General features: G+C 58.0%; 8 protein-coding genes across 8 annotated transcripts in view; 6 read left to right on the top strand and 2 right to left on the bottom strand.

The window, feature by feature from the left end:
- The window catches only part of PTSG_05410 (crk-like protein), a 2,099-nt gene extending 1,036 nt beyond the window's left edge, over positions 1 to 1,063 (bottom strand). The window contains exon 1 of the mRNA XM_004993927.1: positions 1 to 1,063. This exon is cut by the window's left edge and continues 17 nt beyond it. Within this exon, the coding sequence (XP_004993984.1) occupies positions 1 to 877 (877 nt within the window). The 5' untranslated portion in view covers positions 878 to 1,063.
- Positions 1,064 to 1,167: 104 nt separating this feature from the next.
- PTSG_05409 (uncharacterized protein) lies at positions 1,168 to 3,546 on the top strand (the record flags this gene model as incomplete). The annotated part of the gene is made up of 2 exons (XM_004993926.1): positions 1,168 to 1,552; positions 1,613 to 3,546. The coding sequence occupies 2 exons, from the start codon at positions 1,168 to 1,170 to the stop codon at positions 3,544 to 3,546; spliced, it is 2,319 nt and encodes a 772-aa protein (XP_004993983.1).
- Positions 3,547 to 3,975: 429 nt separating this feature from the next.
- On the top strand, positions 3,976 to 9,354 carry PTSG_05408 (AMP dependent ligase). Its single transcript, XM_004993925.1, has 13 exons — positions 3,976 to 4,122; positions 4,316 to 4,396; positions 4,644 to 4,863; positions 5,144 to 5,244; positions 5,554 to 5,668; positions 5,879 to 6,156; positions 6,484 to 6,716; positions 6,994 to 7,112; positions 7,318 to 7,492; positions 7,776 to 7,947; positions 8,228 to 8,385; positions 8,722 to 8,871; positions 9,087 to 9,354. The coding sequence occupies exons 1-13, from the start codon at positions 4,084 to 4,086 to the stop codon at positions 9,178 to 9,180; spliced, it is 1,935 nt and encodes a 644-aa protein (XP_004993982.1). The 5' UTR covers positions 3,976 to 4,083; the 3' UTR covers positions 9,181 to 9,354.
- Positions 9,355 to 10,345: 991 nt separating this feature from the next.
- PTSG_05407 (uncharacterized protein) lies at positions 10,346 to 12,426 on the top strand (the record flags this gene model as incomplete). The annotated part of the gene is made up of 3 exons (XM_004993924.1): positions 10,346 to 10,839; positions 11,105 to 11,651; positions 12,391 to 12,426. 3 exons carry the CDS (start codon positions 10,346 to 10,348, stop codon positions 12,424 to 12,426), a joined length of 1,077 nt encoding a protein of 358 aa, XP_004993981.1.
- A 1,669-nt stretch (positions 12,427 to 14,095) lies between these two features.
- On the top strand, positions 14,096 to 15,544 carry PTSG_13246 (uncharacterized protein). Its single transcript, XM_004993923.1, has one exon. It carries the CDS (start codon positions 14,280 to 14,282, stop codon positions 15,120 to 15,122), a length of 843 nt encoding a protein of 280 aa, XP_004993980.1. The 5' UTR covers positions 14,096 to 14,279; the 3' UTR covers positions 15,123 to 15,544.
- PTSG_05406 (elongator associated protein) lies at positions 15,479 to 16,736 on the top strand. The gene is made up of 2 exons (XM_004993922.1): positions 15,479 to 16,402; positions 16,580 to 16,736. The coding sequence occupies exons 1-2, from the start codon at positions 15,671 to 15,673 to the stop codon at positions 16,664 to 16,666; spliced, it is 819 nt and encodes a 272-aa protein (XP_004993979.1). The 5' UTR covers positions 15,479 to 15,670; the 3' UTR covers positions 16,667 to 16,736.
- A 323-nt stretch (positions 16,737 to 17,059) lies between these two features.
- Positions 17,060 to 18,942, bottom strand: PTSG_05405 (uncharacterized protein; the record flags this gene model as incomplete). The annotated part of the gene is made up of 3 exons (XM_004993921.1): positions 18,285 to 18,942; positions 17,775 to 17,975; positions 17,060 to 17,511 (listed from the first exon to the last, which is right to left on the bottom strand). The coding sequence occupies exons 1-3, from the start codon at positions 18,733 to 18,735 to the stop codon at positions 17,060 to 17,062; spliced, it is 1,104 nt and encodes a 367-aa protein (XP_004993978.1). The 5' UTR covers positions 18,736 to 18,942.
- On the top strand, positions 18,891 to 24,511 carry PTSG_05404 (uncharacterized protein). Its single transcript, XM_004993920.1, has 10 exons — positions 18,891 to 18,960; positions 19,138 to 19,202; positions 19,437 to 19,875; positions 20,291 to 20,342; positions 20,553 to 20,632; positions 20,834 to 20,947; positions 21,115 to 21,162; positions 21,318 to 23,156; positions 23,489 to 23,701; positions 23,951 to 24,511. Exons 1-10 carry the CDS (start codon positions 18,955 to 18,957, stop codon positions 24,431 to 24,433), a joined length of 3,339 nt encoding a protein of 1,112 aa, XP_004993977.1. The 5' UTR covers positions 18,891 to 18,954; the 3' UTR covers positions 24,434 to 24,511.
- Positions 24,512 to 25,000: the final 489 nt, after the last annotated feature.

The following is a 25,000-nucleotide window of genomic DNA, read 5'->3' as shown; positions in this document are numbered from 1 at the left end:
TTGGATCCCAGGCGTTGGAGCCGCGGTCCATGAGCGCGCGCGCAATGAGGAACTTGGGCCGCTCTGTTGGAATCTCGTGGGATGTGATGCGGGGCAGGAACTCGGTCATGGCCGCCTGCGCTTGCTCAGTCGACACGCGGAGGGAAGACGGCGGCGCCTGCTGCTGCTGCGTGGGTGGCGGCTGCACGGGTGTGACGTCGATGGCCGCGAGGTCGTCGTCGTCGTCGTTGGCGTAGATGGGCTGGTCCGACGCACCGGGCCGCATCACGCTGTCTGTGCGGGCAAAGTTGCTGCCACCTGGCGGGGCTGTGTTTGTTGGCTCGGGCTGGTTGAGCGGCTGCACGTAGTTGGAGGGGATGCAGCCAATCTGCAGCGTCTTCTGCGACTGCGCCTTCCACCACTGCTCCTCGTGCTTCTGCAGGATGTTGAGCACCTCCCCCTTGCGGAAGCTGAGGTCCTCTGGGTCGCGCGCGTTGAAGTTGTACAGGGCGCGCGCCTCAAACAAGAAGTTGTCCACCAGGCGGCCGTTCTGGAAGGCCGAGTCGAGCGGCAGCGGTGCAGACAGCGTCGTCTGCTCCAGCAAGTGCCGCTGGTAGTACTCGATGATCGCCGGCAGGTTCATGAACGTCTGGTCGCCCACCGTGTACTGGTTGTTGCCGAGCCGCGCAATCTTGTAGTGGCTGGTGCGCCCGAGCTCGCTCACGGACATGACAAAGTCGCCCACGCTGGACGTCGAGTCGCGGATGAGGAACGTGCCGTCCGGCATGCCCGTCAGCCGCGCCTCCACATCTGCGCGGTCCACGCGCCCATGAAACCACACGGGCGCAGGGCCGGCTTCCCCAAACGCATTCTTGTGAATTGCGTCCAAGTCTCCCATGCTGAAACACGTGTGCGTGCGTGTGTGAGTGTTGTGTGCGTGTGTGAGTGTTGTCCTTGTGGGTGTCTGTTGTCCTTGTGGGTGTCTGTGTTTGGATATGGGCAGAGGAGGGGGGTGGTGGTCGTCTTTCCCGTCTCTTCTGTCTCTTGTTCCGAGCACAGCACAGCACAGCACAGCCAGAAAAAAAAATACATAATGCACCATCGCACATTTCTGCTGAGTCAGCACATTCACAACAGCGGAGCAAGCAAGCAAGCAGCGAGCAACAACAAGGACGACAACGAGGGCTCATGATGACGGGAGAGAGGAAGAGGGAGGCAGCGTTGCTGGCGCGGATGCGCAAGGCGGAGGAGGAGGCTGAGGAGCTACACGTGCAGGCGCAGGAGCTGAACAAGCAAGCAAGCTACGATGAGGCCGTGCTCGTGTATCGGCAGTATCGGCAGCGGGACGACGACGCCATCGAGCTGGCTCTGCGCATCGCAAAGCTCAGGAAGCGCCAACGACGCAGACGCAAACAACAACTACAGCAACAACAACAGCAGCAACAACAACAACAGCAGCAGCAAGCATGTGACAAGGAAGGGGATCGTCCCGCCAAAGCAGCCAAGATGATGACCATGAAGGACACGCCGCCAGAAAGCAGTTGCGCTAGCACAAACACCGGCAGCAGCAAAGGTCCCCCTGCTGCCACTGCCACTGTCACTTCCATGACCAACAACAACGCCACACCTTCAGCAGCAACAGCAGTAACGGCAGGCGCAAAGACGAAAAGCAGGTTCAACTTGGCCGCAATACCCACTGCACCCTTCCAGCCACAAACACAAACACAGCCACAGCAGCAGCAGCAGCAGCCACAGGCAAAGGTACAGCCACAGAGCCAACAGGCCAAGCAGCAACAGCAGCAGCAGCAGCAGCAGCAGCAGCAGCAGCAGCAGCAGCAGCCAAATCACCCGTTCCTGCCAACTGTGATGATTGAGGATATCAATTCATTGGCAACGCCATTTGCAGAGATGGACAGTGCCCCTGACCCTGCACCCTCTCTCCTTGCCGGCATGCGCGCCAACAGCAATGGCGAGAGCACTGCCACCACAACCAACGATGATTTTGCTGACGACGACGACGATGACAATGACGACGGTGATGACGACACCCTCTCCGTGTCCAGCAGTGACGACAGCGATGACAGCGATGACAGCGAGGCAATGGCAAGCGGGTACCGGTTCAGCGCGCTGTTTCCTGCGCTGCCTGGTGCGTGTGCTCGCGAGCGGCGGCTAGCGCGGTGCCGCTGCCTTGGGGCCGTGTTGGGCGCCGTTGTCGGAGACGCTTCGGCCAACGGCGTGCAGTGGGTGTATTCGCCGGAGAAGCTGCGGCGGTTTGAGGCGCAGCAGGTGCGACGTCACGGCCACGCCGGCCTCGAGTTTATGGATCCGCCTGCCAACGAGCACTTCACGTACGAGGTGGGCCGCAACTCGCCTTACGGCGAGCAGGCGCTGGTGCTGCTGGAGGCCCTGGCCAAGGACGGCAAGCTGGACACGTTCCTGTATGCGCGGCGGTTTGCCGCTGCGTTTGGCGGGAACTGGCACGTGCGCTGCAACGGCTACCGGGACGCGTCATGCAAGGGGTTTCTGCGCAACTGGGCGCTTGGCAAACGCCCGCCAGAGAGCGGCGCGCGCGACAAGCAGATCAACTGCATCACCCGGCTCGCCCCGCTCCTGTGCGCCTTCAGCGGCGCGGACACCGGTACCTTGCACGCGGTGGTGGAGCAGACGACGCGCGTCACGCAGAACATGCCCGAGGCCGTGGCGTGGGCGACGCTGGGCGCATACGTGCTCGACCCTGTGCTTGCGCGCGGCACGCATCCGCACGACGCCGTGCAAGGCGCGCTGCAGCGCGTGGAGGAGCGGGTGGCACGCGCTGGCACGGCGCGGGAGGAGGTTGCGGCCGACGAGCTGTACCTGGTGGCGGGTCACATGTACCAGCCGCTGCGGTGGAGCGTGTGGGCGGACGTGCGCGAGGCCGTGGATGAGCTGGGCAGGAACTGCCACACCCCCAACAGCTACCAGACCCCCGTGCACGCCGTGCTGCACCACCTGGCCCAGGCGCCCGCGCTCCAGCAGCGAGGCAGCCACGGCAGCTGCGATAGCGGTGGTGATGGTGGTGTTGGAGGTGATGGTGGTGTTGGAGGTGGTGAAAAGCTGAATGGCAATGACCTGAATGGCGAGGGTCGTTCTGGTGGAGGAGAAGGTGGTGATGGCAGTCGTGGAGGCGGCGGCGCCACTGGACAGGAGCGTGTGACCATGGACGAGTTGGTCGCGGAGTGTAGGCGTGTGTATGTGGAGTGCATGCGGGAGGCCATGCGCCAGGGCGGGTGCTGTGCGAGCCGGTGCGGCGTGATTGGCGCCCTGCTCGGCGGCTACCTGGCTGGGGTGCTTGCATCAGCGGCAGCGGATACCAGCAGCGGGAGCAGTTTTGACGGCGGCAGCGGCGGCGGTGGCGATGGGGATGGGCTGGACAGTGAAGTGGGTGGCGGCGATGAGGAGGACGCCCTGGACCGCCACCTGGGCAGCGTTGCGCTTGCATTCATTCCGCCAGAGTGGAAGCAGAAGACGCTGGCGTTTGCAGACGCGCACCGCTGGGCCAGCACCATCCTCAACGCCAGGCAGCACTGATTTGATGTGTGTGTGCATGTATGTGCATGTGTGCATGCAGTACGATGTAGTGTTGTACTTGCTCTGTGTGTGTGCGTGTGTGTGCGTGTGTGTGTGTAAGATCTTGTTGCCATGTGCTTGTGTGCGTGTGTGTGTTGTGTTGCCTGCAGGCATTGGTTTGAGCTTTCTGTGTGTGTGGTCTTTTCTGCCCCCCCCCCCCTCGGTCTGTGTCTTTTCGATTTGGCTCGGCTTGGCTTGGCTTGGTTAGCAGCAATGCAGTGAAGTGATGTGTGAAGTGAACAAGCGCGCAGGCAAGCAAGAGCGTCTTTGGTTTGCGTTTGACGTGACAACACAGAAAGCAGTCGACTGAATTCAGGCTTTCAGTCTTGCTCAAGGCCTGTGTTTGTGGGTGTTTTGTTGTGGCAGCGCTCCACTTTATTTTCCGTGCCTCCACGCCCACCATCGTCATTGATCGATCGATTGCACCCTCTTCAATCCCTCTTCCTGTCTCACAACAACAACAACAACAACAACAACAACAACAACAACACCCGCGCGATGAGCCTCAAGCACTTTGATGTGACCGCCGATGGCGAGGTGTGTGTGTGTGTGTGTTTGATTCTCGTTTGTTTGCAAGAGAAAGGAGTGTGATGATATGATTTTCCTTGCTTGTCGCGTTGTCACTGCTGTCCTTTTGGCCTTGAAACACGCCCTCACTCTTGCCTGACTATATCACAAACACACGTTTACAATGGCAAATTGTTGCCATGATGATGACATGACATGACAGGTCGATCTCAAGATCACGCCGGATGGCGCCGCCTCCGCGGAGCCCATCACTGTCATGCAGCGCTTCAAGGAGACCGTCGAGGTAGTGTGTGTGTGTGTGCGTGTGTGCGTGTGTGTGTGTGTGTGTGTGTGTGTGTGTGTGTGTGTGTGTGTGCGTGTGTGTGTGTGGTTGTGTGTGTGTGTGTGTGTGTGTGTGTGTGCGTGTGTGGTTGTTTATTCGGTCGCGCACTCCTCCCTTACCTCACCCACATAATCACTCCCTCACCGCCCCCCCCCTGCCCTTCACTCGCTTGCACACTCCCCCCCCCCCTTTCCAAAACACCCAACAGAAAGTCGGCGACCGCCCCGCGCTGTGCGTGAGCCGGGATGGCGCGTGGCAGCAGTGGACGTGGCGCGACTTCTACGAGGACGTCAAGATGGCCGGCCGCGCCTTCATCAAGCTTGGCCTCGACGCGCACCACGCCGTCGGCATCATCGGCTTCAACAGCCCCGAGTGGTTTATCGCCGACCTTGGCGCCATCTTCGCCGGCGGCTTTGCCACGGGCATCTGTACGTCCAACACCACGCTTGTAGTAGTCGTCACGGACAGGCTGAAGGGTGGATGGACAGAGTTGCAGACACCCACATCGACACAGACACCCCCGCACACACAGAGGGAGAGACACGCACACACAGAGGGAGAGACACGCACACACACACACACACACACACACACACACTCACACACACACACACACACTCTCTCTCTCTCACACACACACACACACACACACACACACACACACACACACTCACACACACACTCTCTCTCTTTCTCTCTGCACCACAGACACGACCAACGGGCCGGAGGCGATTGAGTATGTGGTGAACCACTCCAAGACCCAGATCATTGTTGCCGAAGACAAGAAGCAGCTGGATAAGATCCTGCAGGTGCGCTGGTGTTGTCATTGCGACTGGAGGAGGGCGCGCACGTGCCCTTGCCGTGCTGTTCCCTGTGTGTTGGTCGACGATATGCAGCCGCTGGATCAACGTTGTTCGCCCCATCAACCCGACACACACACACACACACACACACACACACACATTCACTCACACACTCATTCACTCACACTCACTCACACACACTCACTCACACAAACTCCCCCTTCTTTCTTTCTTCGTCCCTGCTCAACCATGCCCCCTGCGTCCGTCCCCCCCCCCCTGCTCCGCCTTCGCCGATGCCAATGCGCGCGGCAACAGGTGCACCAGAACTTTGAGCATCTCAAGGCGATTGTGCTGTACAACGACACGGTGCCTGATGTGGAGTGCACCGTCCCCATCCTGGACTGGGACGAGTTCATGCGCCACGGCGCAGGTGTGGTTCCCATTGTTGTTGCGTGTTTGCTGTTGTTGCTGCTACACCTGTGCACATGCATCTCCTTGCCACGACATGTTGTTGAAATGTCATACAGACAACCGATTGCATGCAGTCATTCATCACCACCACTCTCTCTCCTCCACCAATACCACCACCACAACCACCTCGCCACTCCTCCCACCGCACGCCTTTTGTTTGTTGCACCAGACGTGCCGGACTTTGAACTTGGCCACCGCATGAGTGTGCAGAAGCCCGGGCAGTGCTGCATGCTCATCTACACGTCTGGCACGACGGGTAACCCCAAAGGCGTCATGATCACGCACGACAACGTCACGTGGACGTCCGCCACGCTTGCCGCCTCTCTGCCCAACATGACGTTTGGCAAGGAGCACATTGTCAGCTACCTCCCGCTGTCGCACATTGCTGCGCAGATTCTGGACATGCACGCGCCCATGATCCTTGGCGCAACCGTCTGGTTTGCTCAGGTGCGATGAAGCGTGGTGGTTGTACTTGTGCGTGTGTGGTGCAGTAATGTGCGTGCGGTTGTGTGATATGTACGCGTGTGTGCGCATGTGTGTGCATGTGTGCATGCATATGTACGCGCGTGTGTACATGTGTGTGCATGTGTGCATGCAGTTGTGTGTGTGTGTGTGTGTGCGTTGTTGTTGTGGTTGCTCTGTTTGTCATTTTATGAGAGTTTCCTCTGCTTGTGCACGCCTTCCTGTCTGCTTCCCCACGCACCACATCACTAACACCACCACCACCACCACCACCATCATCATCACCACCACCACCACTGTCGCCATCGTCAGCCGACTGCGCTCAAGGGAACGCTGGTGCAGACGCTGCAGGAGGTGCGCCCAACGGTGTTCCTTGGCGTCCCGCGCGTGTGGGAGAAGATTGAGGAGAAGATGCGGGCTGTTGGCAGCGAGACGACGGGCCTGAAGAAGAAGATTGGCACGTGGGCCAAGCGCAAGGGTCTCGATGGCGCATACGCCATCCAGCAGGGGCGGCCCGTGCCTAGCGGCTGGGGCGTCGCAAAGAAGTGAGCATAGTGTGTATGGTGTGCGATGTGTGTGTGTGTGCGTGTGCATGCTTGTCTGTGTGTTTGTGTGCTTGTCTGTGTGTGTGTGTGCTTGTCTGTCTGTGTGTTTGTGTGTGTGCACTTGTCTGTGTGCGTGCGTGTGCATGTGCGTTTGTGTGTGCATCTGCTGTCGTTGTGAGCTCTCGATGCCTCAAGCCCCTTGACGCTTTCACCACCCCCCCCCCTGCACACCGCTCATCCCCACCCTGCAACTACTACCACCCCCCACCCCAAACAGGCTTGTGTTTTCGAAGGTGCGCAAGGCGCTTGGGCTTGACCGGTGCAAGTTCTTTGCCACCGCCGCCGCCCCAATCTCAAAGGACACGCTCGAGTACTTCCTCTCCATCAACATCCCAAGTGAGGCCATGCAAAGAGCTTCTTTCCCCCGGGGGGGGGGGGTTGCGTGTTGCGAGGGTGATTATTGTGGATGCTTTTCCTCAAACCACCTTCACAGTATCTCGCAGTGTAATTTCACACACACAACACACAACACACAACACACAACACACAACACACAACACACAACACGCATCATCATCATCATCATCATCATCATCATCAGTCATGGAGGTGTATGGCATGTCCGAGAACACGGGCCCGCAGTCGCTGAACATTCCCGGGAAGCACCGAACGGGCTCGGTCGGCCTGCCGCTCGCCGGCACGGAGCTCAAGATCCACGAGCCAGACCAGGACGGCAACGGCGAGATCTGCTTCAGGGGAAGGCACATCTGCAAGGGGTGCGTATTGTGCGCAGTGTCTCGAAAGTGGGGGGGGGGGCATCGTTGTTTCACGTGTGTATTTTAGTGTTGTTCGTGTTCGTGTGTGTGGTTGTGTCGCAGGCTCGCATGTCAAACTTCATGCGGTTTGTGTTCTGCCCATGCTCCTGCGTGTTGTCATCTCTGCCGTCGTTTGTTCGTGTTGTCATCTCTCACAACTCCCCCCGCCCACTCATTTCCCTTCACCTCACCTCACCCCCGCCCCCCCCCCACCACACACTTTATCTTGACGCCGGGTGTGCAGGTACATGTACAACGAGGAGAAGACACGGGAGTCGATTGATGCCGAGGGCTGGCTGCACTCTGGCGACATTGGGCGGGTGGACGAGGACGGGTACCTCTACATCACGGGCCGCATCAAGGAGATCATCATCACCGCCGGCGGCGAAAACGTTGCGCCCGTCCCCATCGAGAACGTGCGTTGTGTGCTTGCTTGCGGTTGTTGTTGTCTCGTGTGTGTGTGTGTGTGTGTGTGTGTGTGTGTGTGTGTGTGTGTGTGTGTGTGTGTGTGTGCGTGTGTGTGCGTGTGTGTGTGTGTGTGTGCATATGCGTGTGTTGATGCTGCGACCCTCTTCCCATCCCCTCCTTCCTGTCCACCCCCTCTGCGCTACACTCACTGACCCACCCAAACCACCACCTTCTCTTCCCATCCCCTCCCATCCTCCCATCCTCCTCTCTCTCTCCTTCTCTCTGCAGCTGGTGAAGGAGAACTGCCCGATCATCAGCAACTGCATGCTGATTGGGGACCGCCGCAAGTTCCTGTCGCTGCTCGTCTGCCTCAAGTCCGAGGTTGACCCGGAGACAACCGCCCCCCTGGACGAGCTCACCCCCCAGACCATCGAGATCCTCGAAGCGTGCGTTGCATTGCAGTGGTGGTGGGAGTTGCGCTGGTGAGGGGGAGGTTGATGGATGGAATGGTGTGCTGTGACCACCTTGTGTACGTGTGTGTGTGTGTGTGTGTGTGTGTGTGTGTACATGTCGTTGGAGTGTGAGCATCACGTAACCATTCATCACATGGCACCACCTTTGTTCGCCACTCCGCTTCAACCAAACCTCACACACACACACACACACACACACACACACACACACACACACACACACACACACACACAACACACACCACACACACACACACACACACGCACACACACGCGCACGCACGCACCATTTCCCACCACCAACCGCAGGCAAGGCTCCAAGGCCAAGACTGTGACGGAGGCGATGGACGACGAGCACGTTCTCAAGTACATTCAGGCCGGCATTGATGAGGCCAACAAGCACGCCGTCTCCCGCGCCCAGAAGGTGCAGAAGTTCAAGATCCTCCCACGCGACTTTAGGTCAGACCGTAGCAACAAATCAGAGAGAGAGAGAGAGGTGGGGGGAGGGGGGCGCCTTGGGTGGTCGTGTTTGCGGTGATTGTGGCAGTGGTCGTGGTAACGGGTGTGGTGATGCCGTTGCATTCATACATATGCAATGTTGTATTCACGCACACTCGCACACTCACACACACACACACACACACACACACACACACTCACACAAACAAACTTAGCGTGCCTGGTGGCGAGCTTGGCCCCACGCTCAAGCTGCGTCGCCCCATTGTCGTGAAGCAGTACGAGGAGCTCATCGACAGCTTCTACGCCTGATCCACACGCCAACCAATGATGATTTGATGACTGTGATGCTGGGTGCTCACGTGTGTGCGCCCATGCCTCAGCTCACATCCAGCTCACATCGCATTCGCCACCCAGCACCACTTCCCACACGCTTACCACCTGTCTCTGTTTTGGCCCGTTGTAGATGATTTGTGTAAAATTCTGTACAATTTTCTGCAATGACTGGACGGAGGGAAGTGCGCCGTGGCGAAGGGTGTGGCGATGGGGAGCGAAGGCAAACCCCCCCCCTCGAACAGATGCGATTGCCTTGCCTTGGCGTGGAAGAAGAAGATGAGCGATGCAAAAACAACAACAACATGTCAGTCACTGACGTGACACTGAGCCTATGTCCACTTCCATGCATGTGCCGTGTCTCTTTGTTCTCTTCCCAATCGTTCACCTTCGGCCACTTCCCGTGGGACGGGCGTGACCCACCACTCCCCACATCGATGGGCTTTGCCTTTTGTTGTGTCGGCTTGCTTGGTCTTCTTCCTTTCTTCGTCGTGTGTGTGGTTGTGGGTTGCGACGACGCCATCCGCAAAACAAGCCCGCAAGCCACTCGCTCGCTCAATCAACCTAGCAAACAAGCAAGCTAGCGAAGCCGCTGTCCTTTGTCGCTTTGTCTACTTGTCTTTGTTGCTTGCTTGTTGTCCGTTCCCTTTCACCCTTCCTTCTCTCTCTCTCTGTCACTATCACACACACACACACACACACACGTGGCAAGACAAACAAAGCCAACACCAAACGTTTGCCCGCGTTGTGGTGCAAGTTGCACCCGCTGTTGTTTTCTCCTTGCTTGTTTTGTTTTGCCTTTTGCCTCGTCTTTGGCTTTGTCTCCCATGTTTTGTTGGACTGAACACGCTCGCTGCATATCAATCGCCGCACATTGCTCCACTCCACGTCTCATACCCAGAACAAAACGAACGAGCGCTCCTTCTCCTCCTCCTCGCTTGCCTGCTTCCTTCACTCCGTTGTGCATTGGCTTGCCAGCCCTTCCACCTTCTCCTTCGAAGACGAATTGCCGTTTGCCGGACCCCAAGCAAAGCCGCCTCCACAAGACGCCGCCACACCCGCGAACATCAGCAGACTGCCGTCGCCATACACATACGAAGCCACCATCGCATCAAGCAACCGACCGCCAGAAGACAAGCAAGGCATGGATGCAGCGGCGTTTGTGCCCCAGCGATCGGGGGTGCCAGCGTATTTCCCTGCGCTGCTCAACGACACAGACCGCAACAACAAGTACAACGCCGCCATCAAGGAGACCATCACCCTGTTTCAGCAGGCGTATGGGCGCCCGCCAACGGTGCTGGATGTCGGCGTTGGCACGGGCCTGCTCACCATGATTGCACTGCACCACGGCGCTGCGCACGTGATGGGGCTGGAGGCCAACGAGGACCTGGCTGCCATCGCCCGCCGCCAAATCGCCGCACGATTCCCCGACACCACGCGGTGGGAGGTGCGGCACGCGCTCTCCGTGGACTTTGTTGACGGCCCGTACGACATGGTCGTGTGCGATCTCGCCGGAGCCATGCTCAACTCCGAGTCGATGCTCTTGTACATGTGGGACACGCTCATGCGTGGCATTGTGCGCAACTTTGGCACCCCAGTCAACCCCATCTTCTACACCGTCCCGCAACACGGAGAAATGTGCGTTTGTGTACATGTGTGCGTGTGTGTGTACATGTGTGTGTGTGTGTTTTGTGTGCGTGTGTGTGTACATGTGTGTGTGTGTGTGTGTGTGTGTGTGTGTGGTTGTGTGTGTGTGGTTGTGTGTGTGTGTGTGTGTGGTTGTGTGTGTGTGTGTGTGTGATATTCTTTGCTTGTCTTGCGTAACCCCCCTCCCCTTCCAACTCTCCCTCCCTTCACCCTCACCCTTCTCCTCACCCCCTCCCCCACTTTTGTACTCATCCAGGACGTTGTGTGCGTACAGCTGCACCCAAGCCGTTGGCGTCAACACGGGTCTCTCGTTTGCACCGATGCAGGAGGCGTATGATGCCGTGAACACCCCGCCCCAGCGCAGCCCCACTATCAATTGGCTGCGGGACGAGAGCATGCAGATCTGTCTGGCGGGCACGGACTGGCACGCCCTGACACAGCCGCAGCGCGTGCTTATGGAGCGCTACAACCAGGTGCGCAACAGCGTCACGTGCGAGCCAAGCATCACCATGCACATCTCACCCGCGCAATACGACACGGCGGTGCTGGTGCTGGAGTGGAAGCTGCAGCTGTCGCCGACGGTTGTGTTGCGTCACGACCTGCGCCACGTGTCTGAGATGACAGAGCCATGCCGCCTCGCGCGGTGGATCACGCGCGGGCACATGTACTGCCCGCTCAAGCACATTACGCCGTGCCAGCCAAGCAGCACATACACATTTGATGTCGTGTACTGCCCGGCAGAGATGATCATGCGGCTGCGCGCCATGGGCATGCAGGCGGAGCAGGCAGCACAGGCACAAGCGGTCGCTATTGGTGATGGTGGTGGTGATGGTGGTGGTGATGGTGATGGTGGTGGTGGTGGTGGTGGTGAGGAGGCAAGTGGGAGCACCAGTACCAGTGGCAGCGGCAGTGTTGCTTCTGATCAAGAAAACCAGGCCAACCAACAACAACAACAACAACAACAACAACAACAACAACAACAACAACAACAACAACAACAACAACAACAACAACAACAACAACAACAACAACAACAACAACAACAACAACAGCAGCAGCAGCAGCAGCAAGGGAAAGAGGGCAGCAAGCCACCTGCTGTAAGCCTTGCGTGTCAGCAAGCGTCAGCAGCGTCAACAGCGCCAACAACACCGACAGCGACTGCTCTGCCCGCAGCAACCCCAGCATCACCAACACACGGCAAGGAGATGTGGATGCTCCCGCCCATCGCCACCGGCACCACCAGCATCGGCATGAATGGAACAATGCACGCCACACCTGCTGCCACTGCTACTTCCCATACAGCCACCACCTCCGCCGCCAGCAAAACCAACACTGACACAAACAACGGCAGCGGCAGCAGCACACGCAGCGTTACGCGCACAAACAGCAGCAGGGCCGCACCTCAAGCCCCAGCCACGACCTTACCCATTGCGTCGTCTGTGACACCGCCAGCAACCACTGCACGAACAATATCAACCACTGCACCAGCAGCCACAATACCTCCAACCACAACACCTCCAACCACAATACCCCCAACCACAGCAACTTCAACCACCGCAGCCACAGCAACCACAGTAACCACAGCAGCCGCGTCAACACGAGCATCAGCGCTGACAGAAAGGCATGCAGCGACCGCCAAGAGGAAGCACACGGAGGCAACGACGGAAACAAACGGGGTGGTGCCATCGACCGACCATGATGATGATGGTGATGGTGGTGATGGTGGCGATGTTGCAAAGAAGAAACACAACAGCGGGTGCGATCGTCGTGATGGTGATGACGATGATGTTGCCGGTAGCAACGAGCCCGCAACTGTTGAGGAGTTTGGGGAGGTGGTTGGAGGCGGCACAGATGACGATGGCGAGAGTGATGATGACAGTGGTGGTGTTACTGGTGTTGCCATCAATGGTGGTGTTAATGACAGCAATTACGGCGGGGATGGCGGTGATAACGCCTCAACTGACGTGCGGGCGATGGACACGACGACAGAGACAAATCCACCGGCACCAACGCCCTCTCAACAGGCACCAGCACCAATGGCAGCAGCACCAACAGCAGTACCAACACCAACACCAACAGCGACACCAACAACAGCAGCACCAACAGTAGCACCAGCAGTAGCACCAGCAACACTGCCACCAACAACGGCACCAACAGTAGCACCAACAGCGATAGCAGCAGCAGACACCAACAACAATTTCAGCATCAGCCACTCGAGAACAAGGCGACGAAGAGGACCACCGCTCAACCTCAACTTGAGCCACGATCGTGATCACAGCAGTGACAGCAGCAGCAGCAGCAGCAGTGGCAGCAGTGGCAGCAGTGGCAGCAGCAGCGACAGTGATAGTGACAGCAGCATTGACAGTGATAGCGCGCACCACCACCACGACCGCCACCAGCACCGCCGTCACCCTTTTTACGTTGGGAGTCGCCCAACCAACGCCGCCCCGCTTCCTCGGTTCAAGTTTGTCGACATGCAGCCACAGCACAGCCATCACCACCACGTCCCGCGCCGCAAACACCGCACCCGCCATCACCATCCCCATCACCATCGGCAGCGGGAGGGAGGCGAGCACCGCGACCGTGGTGGCTCCAGGCGACGAGACGGCCGGCAGAAGCGACGCCGACCACAGCCAGCGCCCGGCACGCACCACCCGCCAGCAACGGCCAACACAGGACCGGTAGCGTCGCCGTCTCACACGCCACGGCAGTCGCGGCCGCAGTACATGGCCAGCGCAGTCAACGAGCTGTCACCAACGCGGACCACGCCACTGCTCAGCGGGGGTGTCATGCACAGCTGGCGGTTCAGTCGTCAGCGCAGTCCCGAGGGAACATCGTCTCGACAGACATACACGTTTGTGGGCGGCGGTCCGGACCCGCACACGCCCGGATGGCGGCAGCAGGAGGAGCACTGGCGACGCTCGCGGCAGCGGAGGGCACGACGACTCCAACAGCCGCAGCATGCGCACGTGCAGGACCCACGGTATCGGCAGTACCAGCGGCTCTACCAGCAGCAGCAGCAGCAACAACAACAACAGCACCAACAACAACAACAACAACAGCACCAACAACAGCACCAGCAACAGCAACAACAGCCACAACAACAACAACAACAACAACAACAACAACAACAACAACAACAACAACAACAACAACAACAACAACAACAACAACAACAACAACAACAACAACAACAACAACAACAACAACAACAACAACAACAACAACAGCAGCAGCAGCAGCAACAACAGCAGCAGCAGCAGCAGCAGCAGCAGCACCCTGGTGGTGGCAGTGGGCGTCGGCTTCGTCACCCATCGCGCAAGAAGAGGAAAAGCAGCACTGGCAGCAGCACGAGGGGGATACACCCGCTGTCAAAGTGCACGACCACTGCTTCAACGCCACCGGTAACACAGCCAACACCAGCACAAACGATGATGACACCAGCAGCAACAACGACGTCAGCAGCAACGCCAACAGCAACAACAGCAGCAGCAACAACAGCAACAACAACAGCAGCAGCAGCAGCAAGCGGTGTTGCAGTACAGGCAAGCAAAGCACCGAAGATGAACGACTATGCTCGTTTGCAGAGCACACAGCCATCGCCGTCGTCAGCGGTGGCGCTGGCGAACGCTGAGGCGATGCTGGAGTTGGCGGACGCACCTGCCACTCCACAGCAGCAGCAACAGCGGTTGCAACAACAAGAGCAACAGAAGCAGGCGCAAGCTTCCATAGCGCCTGCTGTTCAAGCAGTGCCCCACCAAACCACATCCTCTTCATCCTCATCCTCTTCTTCTTCATCTTCATCATCAGCCTCCTCGTCTCCCGAGACACAAGCGTCTGGTCCATTGGCCACCACGATGTCAGTACTGCATTTCAACGGCACCACTACCACCACCACCACCACCAACACCACTCATGGCACCAGCACCAGCACCAGCACCAGCGGCAGTCGTGCGGATGCTGTATCACGTGTCCGGGCCAATGGCGGCAGCACAACAGGAAGGAGCAACGGTCGCGTTGCGAGCGGAACGAGCACCAACAACATCAACATCAACACACACGTGGCCACCAACAACAGGATCAACAGCGGTGTGCGCGGCGCCGCAAGTGGTGCCCCTGTTCCCACCACACCAATGACGACTGCTGCGAACCAAGGGCCGAGCGGGCTGGAGCTTGCACGCGCGGTGGTGGCGACCAAGGTGCTGCACGGGGCGGGCTTGTCCAATCTGGTGCCAGCCAACACCAGCACCAGCACGAGTGGTGGCAGGCGTTGACGTGTGGACGAGAACAGGGAGCGGTGTTGTAGCAGATGGTTTTGCATTGTGCTGCTCATGTGGAGTTCCAGTGCGTGAGTAGATATGTCACGCGATGCGATGTGATGCGATGTGATGTGATGTGATGTGATGTGATGCGAACAGACGGTGGTCGTGAACGCACATGCGTGCGTGTGCGTGTGTGTGTGCGTTCATGTGTGTGTGCGTTCGTGTGTGTTTACATAGTTCGTTAGCAAGTGTGCCTAATCCTTGTTCCCTCCAGCCTGGGTTTGTTGGTCTGTGATGACCCCCTTGTCCACCCTACTGTTCGTGTGCTCGTTGTCTTGCCTTCTTGCTTGCTCCGTTATGTTACCTTGCCAGCACAGAGAGTGTGCCCCTTTGTTACCGACCACAACTTGCCTTGGTCTCAACTGTTACAATGAAACACAACTTCGTCAAGCAAGCAGCCAAACACAACAAAGCCAACAACAACAAGCTGCCACCACGTCCACGTGCACACTGACCAACACAAACAACAACAGCCTGAGTACATAACACCAGCCTCGACGATGCCGCTTGTGGTGCTGTGCGGGTTCCCGTGCTCGGGCAAGACGCGGCGGGCAAAGGAGGTGCACGCGTACATGCAGGAGCGAGGGGTGCGGTCCGTGATTGTGGGTGACGAGAGCGAGGGCATCGACTTGGCGCGGGCATACGAGACGCCAAAGGTGGAGAAGACGACACGCGGCGTGATCAAGTCGGCCGTGGACCGCGCCCTCGCCAAGGACGTCGTCGTCATCGTGGACTCGCTCAACTACATCAAGGGCTACCGGTACGAGCTGTACTGCCTCGCCCGCGCCCTGCAGACGCCGCACTGCATCGTGCACACGCTGGCAAGGGACGCGGAGTGCATTGCCAGGCACGAGGAGCTGGGCTCGCCATATGGGGAGGGCAACGCGGCAAAGCTGATCCAGCGGTTCGAGGCGCCCAACGACCACCAGCGGTGGGACCGCCCCACGTTCGCCGTCACGCATGAGGAGACGCTGCCCTTGGATGACATCTACAAGTGCCTGTTCGAGCCCGAGAAGGTGGTCAAGGCACATCAAGCGACGCAATCCCAGCCCATATCCGCCACCAACTTCCTGTACGAGCTGGATCGCATCACGCAGGCGATTGTCGCCGCCATCCTGAAGGAGATGCGCACGGCCGTGGTTGGCGATGATCTTGCTGTTCCCGAGACGGACGCAAAGGTCCATGTCAAGCGCAAGTTTACCATGTCCGAGTTGCGACGCAGCAGACAAGCAGTAAGCTGTTGTGTGTGTGCGTGCGTGCGTGCGTGTGTGTATGTGTGTGTGCGTGCGTGCGTGTGTGTGTGTGTGTGTGTGTGTGTGTGTGTGTGTGTTGTGTATGCTTGCATGTGCCGTTCACCCCACACGATGGCTCACATGCCGGCTGACGCATCTCTTCCATGGTGTTCACAGTTCATCACATACACGAAGAGCCATCCCGTATCCGACACCAAAGCCATCGGCGCCCTCTTTGTCAACTTCCTCAACCACAGCAGCTAGCTTAGCCTTGTATGTGTGTGCGTGTGTGTGTGTGTGCGTGTCTGTGTGTGTGTGTGTGTGTGTGTGTGTGTGTGTGTGTGTGTGTGTCTGTGTGTGTGTGTGTGTCTGTGTGTCTGTGTGTCTGTGTGTGTCTGTGTGTGTGGCGCGTGGTGGTACAGATGTACTGTGCCCGGCCCACATGGATTGGCAGCTGTAAGCGCGAGCACCAGCTTTGGCGTTTGTACTGGTACATGTTCGCCACGTTCAGCGAGCAATACAGAAGAGAGCATCGTCATAGCATATCAAGGCCACACACACACACACACACACACACACACACACACACACACACACACACACACACACACACACACACACACACACACACACACACACACACACGCACGCACTATATCAAGCATCGTTCTTGGTGTCTTGATGTTGCTGACGCTGCTTCTCGCTGCTTGTTGTCTGCTGCGCGCTCAAAGACACGTCCTCGTCATCAAACCCAAAGTCGCCCTCCACCGCCTCGCCCCACCCATCATCAGCATCATCATCATCATCATCATCATCATCATCATCATCATCATCATCGTCTTCGCCGCTGTCCTCATGTTCCTCACCGCCATCACTCAACGCGTCCTCAACCTCATCGTCATACACATCATCATCCCCATCACTGGTGTCCTGGGCATATGGGCTGCTCAGCACGTGGCCACTAGCAGCACCAGCACCAACAGTGGAAGCGGTGCTGGTGGCTGGACCCGTCACGGCATTGCCGTCGCCACCGCCACCCGGTCGCCACAGCTCCTCCAAGTTGTAGTACAGACGCGCAGGCGGCATCATAAAGTGCACGGCAATGTTGCCTAGTGTGTGTGTGTGTGTGTGTGTGTGTGTGTGTGTGTGTGTGTGTGTGTGTGTGTGTGTGTGTGTGTGTGTGTGTGTGTGTGTGTGTGTGTGTGTGTGTGTGCATCAGTGAGTCTGCGTGCTGAGGGCAACGTATTGCATGACAGGATCATCCACAAGCTGAGGTGTTGCTTCATGTCCAGTCCCGCTGTCATGAGTTCCCCCGCGCAATTGTACCCCCCCCCCACTCCTCTTCTGCACCAACACACGCGCCACTGCTGACCTGTGTGGACGATGGTCCAGAACTGGTCGCCGAGCCCTTCCACGCGCACGCGGCCAGACTGCAGGTTGAGCTTCTCGTTGCACATGTCTGCAAGCGACGTCGCCATGGCGCGGAGATGGCGCGGTGACTTGCCCGTCACCACGACCACAAAGTCGGCAAAGCTCTGTCGCTGCTGGTCCACTTGCAGCACGCACACGTCATCTACAGGCAGGCAGCGCGCAAGTGTGAGTGTGAGTGTGAGTGTGAGTGTGAGCGAGGAATTTAGCGTTGGACGGAACGCCATCACAACGCCAGGCACGTGCAAGAAGTAAACAACAACTCCGTGTACACGACACACAAACGTGCTCAAACACACACACACACACACACACACACACACACACACACACACACACACACACACACACACACACACACACACGCACACGCACACAGAACACGCACACAGAACACGCACACAGAACACACAGACACACGCGCGCACACAGAACACGCACACAGAACACGCACCTCCTTTCATTTCAAAGATGTTGCGAACGACATCCTCGATGCCAACAAAGAGGCTGGACCGTGGAATGGGGTCGCCCGTCAACAGCAGCGTCACCTTGTCGCTGTCTTGCAGCTCCTCGATGGTCTCAAACTCTGGCAGCTGGTACTTCTGACCGGTGGTCGTCTCCCATATGGTTGCAAGCCCTCGCCGCCCCACCCTTGCACCAGTCGGTGCCATCGACCGCAGCCTGCTCTGCACACTCACCTGCACCGTGATGACATCGCGTGCGATCGCTGCCGCCCTTGCTGCCCTCGCTACCCTTGCTGCCGTCGTTGTTGTCAACGGGTGCGCGTTGGGTCGTGCGCTGGCCACACCGCCAGCATGGCAGGCGCCACTCGCTCTGCGGGCGACATCGCACCACCGCCGGACCCCCACCAACACGCTGCTGGCCCCTCTCGCAGCCTGCTGCATTTCCGCTGCGTGTGTGCCTGTGTCAACAGTACCTGCTGCACCGAGTGTTTGCGGACCTGATGTCGGTCCAAGCTGCTGCTGCTCGCTGCCTGCTCTGCGTTCCTGCTTGTTTTCCTTCTTCTATTGTCTTGTGTGCACTTCCTTGCACGCGATAGTGGCTGACTAGATGGTGCAATTATTTCCCAAGAGAGAGGACGACTGCCCAAACGCAAACAAAGGATGGATGTGCGTTTGGCGATATCGTGTGCCTTGTGTGCAGTGTGTTTGGTTCTGTTGGTTTGCTGTTGTTGTTGTTGTTTGTTTGTTGTTTGTTGGAGCTTCCGTCAACTCTCCTTGCCCTCGCTCACCCCTCTGTCTGTCTCTCTCTCTCCCTCCCTGTGACGGAAACAAACAATAATGCAGGGCCCACCGCTGTGTTCAGGATGGCTCACCAAGCTGGGCTACAAGTCGGGCAAGTGGCAATCGAGGTACACATCAAGCTTCTTTTTGTTTGTGTTTTGTTGTGTTTTGGTTTTGCGCCTGAGATATGCGTGTGTGTGTGTGTGTGTGTGTGTGTGTGTGCACGTACTACTTGTGTGCGGGGCCTCTTTGCTACTTCATTAGACTTGAATGCGTGCGCGCGATTCGCAGTCGCTGTGCGCGGTGTGCTCATGACACATGCCCCATCCACTCTCCTGGTTCACTGCACATTTTGTCATCAGATACTTTGTCCTGTCGAAGCGCCACATGACCTACTATGCTGGCATTGGAGGCAAGCTCAAGGGAAGCATCTCGGTGGACAGCATGAAAGGCGTGCAGGTCGTGGGCGAGAACGAGCCCATCGACGCCACCGCCTGCACCTCCATCCCGCGCCGCCCCGTCTGCGACTTTGCCTTCAAGGTGGAGACGGTCACTGCGGACGGCCCACGCGCCTTCTACTTCATCTGCACCAGCGAAGCCGAGCGCGAAACGTGGCTTGCGCGGCTGCACGCCGCACGCACAGGTGACCAAGACACGTCATCGCCACAGCAGCAGCAGCAGGATCAGCAGCGCCGGCAACAGCAGAAGATGGTGTTTGTGCCCAAGTCCGAGGCAACCCAGCGCCTCAACATTCTCCGACAACCTTGGTTCCGGCGCACCGCCTCCAGTGCAGACATCAAGGTGTGTGCGTGTATCTGTGTGTGTGTGTGTGTGTGTGTGTCTGTGTCTGTGTGTCTGTGTCTGTGTCTCTGTGTGTGTGTGTGTGTGTGTGTCTGTGTGTGTCTGTGTCTGTGTCTCTGTGTCTCTGTGTCTGTGTCTGTGTCTGTGTGTGTGTGGCTGTCTGTGTGTGGCTGTCTGTGTGTGTGTGTCTGTGTCTGTGTCTGTGTCTGTGTCTGTGTCTGTGTCTGTGTCTGTGTCTGTGTCTGTGTCTGTGTCTGTGTCTGTGTCTGTGTCTGTGTCTGTGTCTGTGTCTGTGTGGGCACGCACTAGCGCGCCCACACTGGCTTGTCGTGCACCAAAGTGGCTTTGCGTGTTCCAGTGCTCATGCCATCAATCTCATCGCGTCGCTGCTCCCCCCTCCCCTCCGGTTTCACAGCATTATCTGCACGGAGCGCAGGCAGGCGCCTTTGCCATCACAGACTCTCCAGGTTACCCCCTCCCCCCGCCAACACACACACACACACACACACACACACACACACACACACACACACACACACACACACACACACACACACACACACACTCCATTTGGACGAGTATGCGTGAGTGCGTGCGATGTAATTCACTTGGTTCCAAGCACGTCAGCCATCCTTACCCCTCCCGTGCGTCCGCCCGTCTGTCGCGTGTGTGTACAGGTCGACCTGGCGATTTTGATCTCTGGATCCAAACAGGCGACCGCGTCATCAAACTCCTCATCCTGCACCAGTCTTACAAGGTGTGTGTGTGTGTGTGTGTGTGTGTGTGTGTGTGTCGTAGTGTTTGGTTTGCTTCACTAGCTTCTCTATCATCATCACCATCGCCATTAAGACCAGCCAGTAGCAACAGCAACCACGCTCCCATTTCACGTGCTCCAACGCCACGCGTATCCCCCACCCCACCCCAACGGCTGTTTGCCGCTGCCGCCACACGTTATTAGGGGCTCACGTGCAGCGGACTGCAAGGCGCGCGTGTTCTCTTTGAGCACATCCTCGACTTTGTGTTCCACTACTGCCGCAAGCCAATCCGCATCAGGCAGCTCCACAACCAGCGGGTATGGCAGAGCCAAGCATGTGGGGGAATGTAACACCCAGTGTACATGTGCATGCTTTGAGTCTGCTTGCCACGGATATGTGTGGGTGTGTGCACATGTTTTTTTTTCAACGCAGGCGCGCACAAGCGCTCACTTCTTCCCATTGCGACTCGCTGTTCATGAAACAGGTGTATCTCAGTCTCTCCGCGTGCTCCAATGCCGAGAACAATTGGAGGGTATGTCATTCACATTGCACACACACAGAGAGAGAGAGAGAGAGAGAGAGAGAGAGAGACGTACACACACACAGAGAGACACGGAGAGAGAGAGACACACACGTTGCTCACCTTGACCATCACCATCGATCATTATTCATCGCCACCGCTGCCAGGCTCGCCACGGGACGGTTTCACGCCCCGTTGTCCGCCCAACACAGCAGAGAAAGCAGCAGAGCCAGCGCCAGCGCCGCCTGCAACAACAGCAGCGGCGTGAGGGCATGAAGGGCTCACATCATCAGTCTTCACCGTCCTCGTCCTCGGCAGCGGCGTCACAGCACCACCGAGCGACGGTCGGCACCAGCGACAGTGTGCAGTCGCCCGCGTCTGCGTTGGAGGCGGCGCAGGACACGATTGCGGCGGCAACAGCGGACCTCTCTGAACTCTCGCAGCGGTACGCGTCCAAGAAGCAGAAGATCGACGACCTCAAGGTCAGCGTCGAAATCTCCATCTCCTCCACGGATCTGCGTGTGCGCTCGGCCAAGGACGCGTACCTGGCGTTGGTGTCTCGTGCAAGCAAAGTGTCTGCCCGCGATGCAGCCAAGGACACGCTCGCACACGTGCGCGCCGCCATTGAGGCAATGGGCGGGGAGGCGGAGGCAGACACGGCCGAGCTGCGGGCGACGTTTGCGGCCATGAAGGACGTGGTGGGCGCAATGGAGACAGAGCTCGCAGCCTTTGAAGAAGCCATTCAAACCGCAAACGCAAGCGTGCAGGGTGCGCTGAAACACGTTCGGAACGGCGCAGCCCCTGGTGATGTGTCCTCCAGCATGAATGTGCTCAACACAACAACGCGGGCGGCCAAAGACGCATTTGAGCGGTTGAACTCGGAGCTGATGGAGCATGTGCTTGCTGTGACGGACGTGCTTGGGCGGGACCACAGCGTGACGGAAGACCTTCAAGGCGCACGCACGCTGGTGGAGAAGCTGGAGGAGCAAGACAAGGAGGAGAGGAAGGAAGTGGATGATGATGGCGGTGGTGACGGCGACAACGCGGAGAGTCAGGGCGGTGTTGCCGGTGGTTTTGATGGTGGGGGTGAGGTGAGCTCAGGTGGAGCTGCTGATGAAACCCGGGTTGAAAGTGCACAAGAGGGAATGGAGGAGGAGGAAGACGACCCGTCCATGCTGGTGGCTGTTGACGAAGACGTGTTCGATGCGCTGGCAGTGGAAAGCAGCAGCAGCAGCGATGATGATGATGGTGATGATGATGGTGATGAGATGAAGGAGGAGGGAAAAGACACGAAGGAGGAGGATGTTGAGGGGAAGGAGGAGGTTGAAGATGGAGGTGAGCGTGTTGTAAGCGACGAGGATGTGCGTGATCATCAACGTGGCGGTGATGACGCAAGCGTGGCCGTTGGGACGAATAAGCCCGACACCAGCATGCACAATGTCGACGACAAGGAAGCTAATGGTGATGGAGATGGCGTACACGATCATGACGAGCAGGCGGAGGAGGACACAACAACACCAACGACAGCAGCTTGTGCTGTGCAGGACGCCAAACAGGAATCGGGCGATGTGGTGTCGGCAACAGATGTCAATGAGCACCAACAGCCCACCACTTCATCGGCCACAATGACACCAGCTGCCAAGTCTGATCACAGCACCACGTCCAACGCCTCCACTGACACCACCACCAACACCAGTGCCCCCACTGCTGCTCCCACCGCCGACAACAACAACACCGCCACCACCGGCTCCTCCTCTGACGACGACGACGACGACGACGATGACGTTGTTGACCTGATGGTTGATCAGCGGCCGCCAGCTGGTGAGCACTCGCAGCGCGCGGACGAGATTGCGGCCAAACGCGAGGAGCGCACACGCGCGCAGGAGTTTCAGCGGAAGAAAGAGGAGGAGGAGGAGGAGGCACGGGCGTTTCTGCAGACTCTACTGCAGGAGCCGATTGACGGCGACCTTGGCGATGCCCTGAAGAGTGGGCAGATCCTGTGCAGGGTGAGACCGTGTGTGCGTGTGTGTGCGTGCGTGTGTGTGTGTGTGTGTGTGTGTGTGTGTGTGTGTGTGTGTGTGTGTGTGTGTGTGTGTGTGTGTGTGTGTGTGTGTGTGTGTGTGTGTGTGTGTGTGTGTGTGTGTGACAGCATTGTGCAGCATATTTTCACGCGACAAGTCATCAACATGAGCACCTCATTTGGACCTGGTCCCTTTCTCTCACTCACTCACACACACACACTCACACACACACATTCTCTCTTTCTCACACACACACTCACACACACACTCTCTCGGCGTCTCTCTCCCTCTCTTCTCTGTTGCGCCCACACAAACAGGCGATGAATGTGCTGTCGCCCAACAGCGTGCCGCGCGTGAGCACGAGCAAGCTGTCGTTCCACCAGATGGAGAACATTGGGTATTTTCTCAGCGCCGTGGAGGGATACGGTATACGCTCCTCAGATTCGTTTCAGACTGTCGATCTCTTTGAGCGGCAGAACATTCCACAGGTCGTCCGCACCCTCCTCCACCTCAAGCGCATCGCCACCCAGGTCTGTATGCACGTGTGTGTGTGCGTGTGTGTGTGTGTGTGTGTGTGTGTGTGTGTGTGTGTCTGTATGCACGTGTGTGTGTGTGTGTCTGTGTGTGTGTGTGTGTATGCACGTGTGTGTGTGTGTGCGTGTGTGTGTGTGCGTGTGTGTGCTATGGTCGTCACTCCTGCTCCTCCTGCTCGTCGCTTTCTTCTCCTTCGTGCAGTGCATCGCCTTCTCACCCTTGCGTGTTGTTTTCCGTGTGCACAGCGCGGCCACATGCCCACCACCAAGACGGCCAACAAGTCCGACACCGTCACCAAGCCCGATACTGCTGCTGCTGCCGAGAAAAAGGGTGCAGTGAAAGCGCCTGCTGTGAAGCCAAAGCCAAAGTCAACACCAACGTCAACGCCAAAGCCAGCAGTGGGTAAGAAGTCACAAGCAGCACCTCGACCACCACCGCCCGCCGTCTCGCCATCGCCACCGCCGGCATCGTCACCAGCAGCGTCGCTGTCTGCGTCTGTGTCCAGCGCATCGACCGCAGCCACGCCCACCCCGTCCTCGGCGGCAGCGCCAACAACACCGACCAAGCAAGAGGCACCACCTGCTACAGATGCAGCACCAGAGGCATTGGAAACCGTTGCAGCCAAGCCGAAGACACAGCAGCAGTCCACGCCGCCGGTGCGAACGTTCAGCATGGGCGGCAAGTCGCTTCCCGTTCCCGCCAAGTACCGCAAACAGCCCAACGCCTAACCGCAATGTCGTGTGCTTGTGTGTGTGTGCGTGTGTGTGTGATGTGATGTGATTTGTGTGTGTGTGTGTGATGTGATGATGATTTGTGTGTGTGTGTGTGATGTGATGTGATTTGTGTGTGCATGTGTGTGTGTGTGTGTGCGTGTGTGTGTGTGTGTGTGTGGGTGCGTGTGGGTGGGTGTGTGTGTGTGTGTGTGTGTGTGTGTGTGTGTGTGTGTGTGTGTCAGCGCCCCTCTCGCTTCTTCCAGGTCATCTCAAGCACGATGAGCCCGCCTTCACTGCTTCTCATTTCTCGAGTTCCCACCGCCTCTCCTCAACGTTTCCGGGCGTCCACACGCTCGACCGCGTTCTACAGTTATTGCCATTGTCACCCCCTCCCCTTCGTCTTTGCAGTGTCACCTTCATGTCTTCGTGTTGCTTACGTGACCTACCAGCCCATCGGTTCAACATTCGCTACATTCCACTCATGCGTTTGCCGTGCGTGTTTCGTTTCATTTACACCGCCTCTCATACATGTCACCTAATTCATCATGTTCCACGCTGAAAGGGCACATCCAAGCAAGGAAC

Source organism: Salpingoeca rosetta (assembly GCF_000188695.1).
Source record: "Salpingoeca rosetta unplaced genomic scaffold supercont1.12, whole genome shotgun sequence".
In the NCBI taxonomy this organism is placed as follows: Eukaryota; class Choanoflagellata; order Craspedida; family Salpingoecidae; genus Salpingoeca; species Salpingoeca rosetta.
Note: the sequence above shows the minus strand (reverse complement) of the source record. Positions and strands in the feature narration are given on the sequence as shown.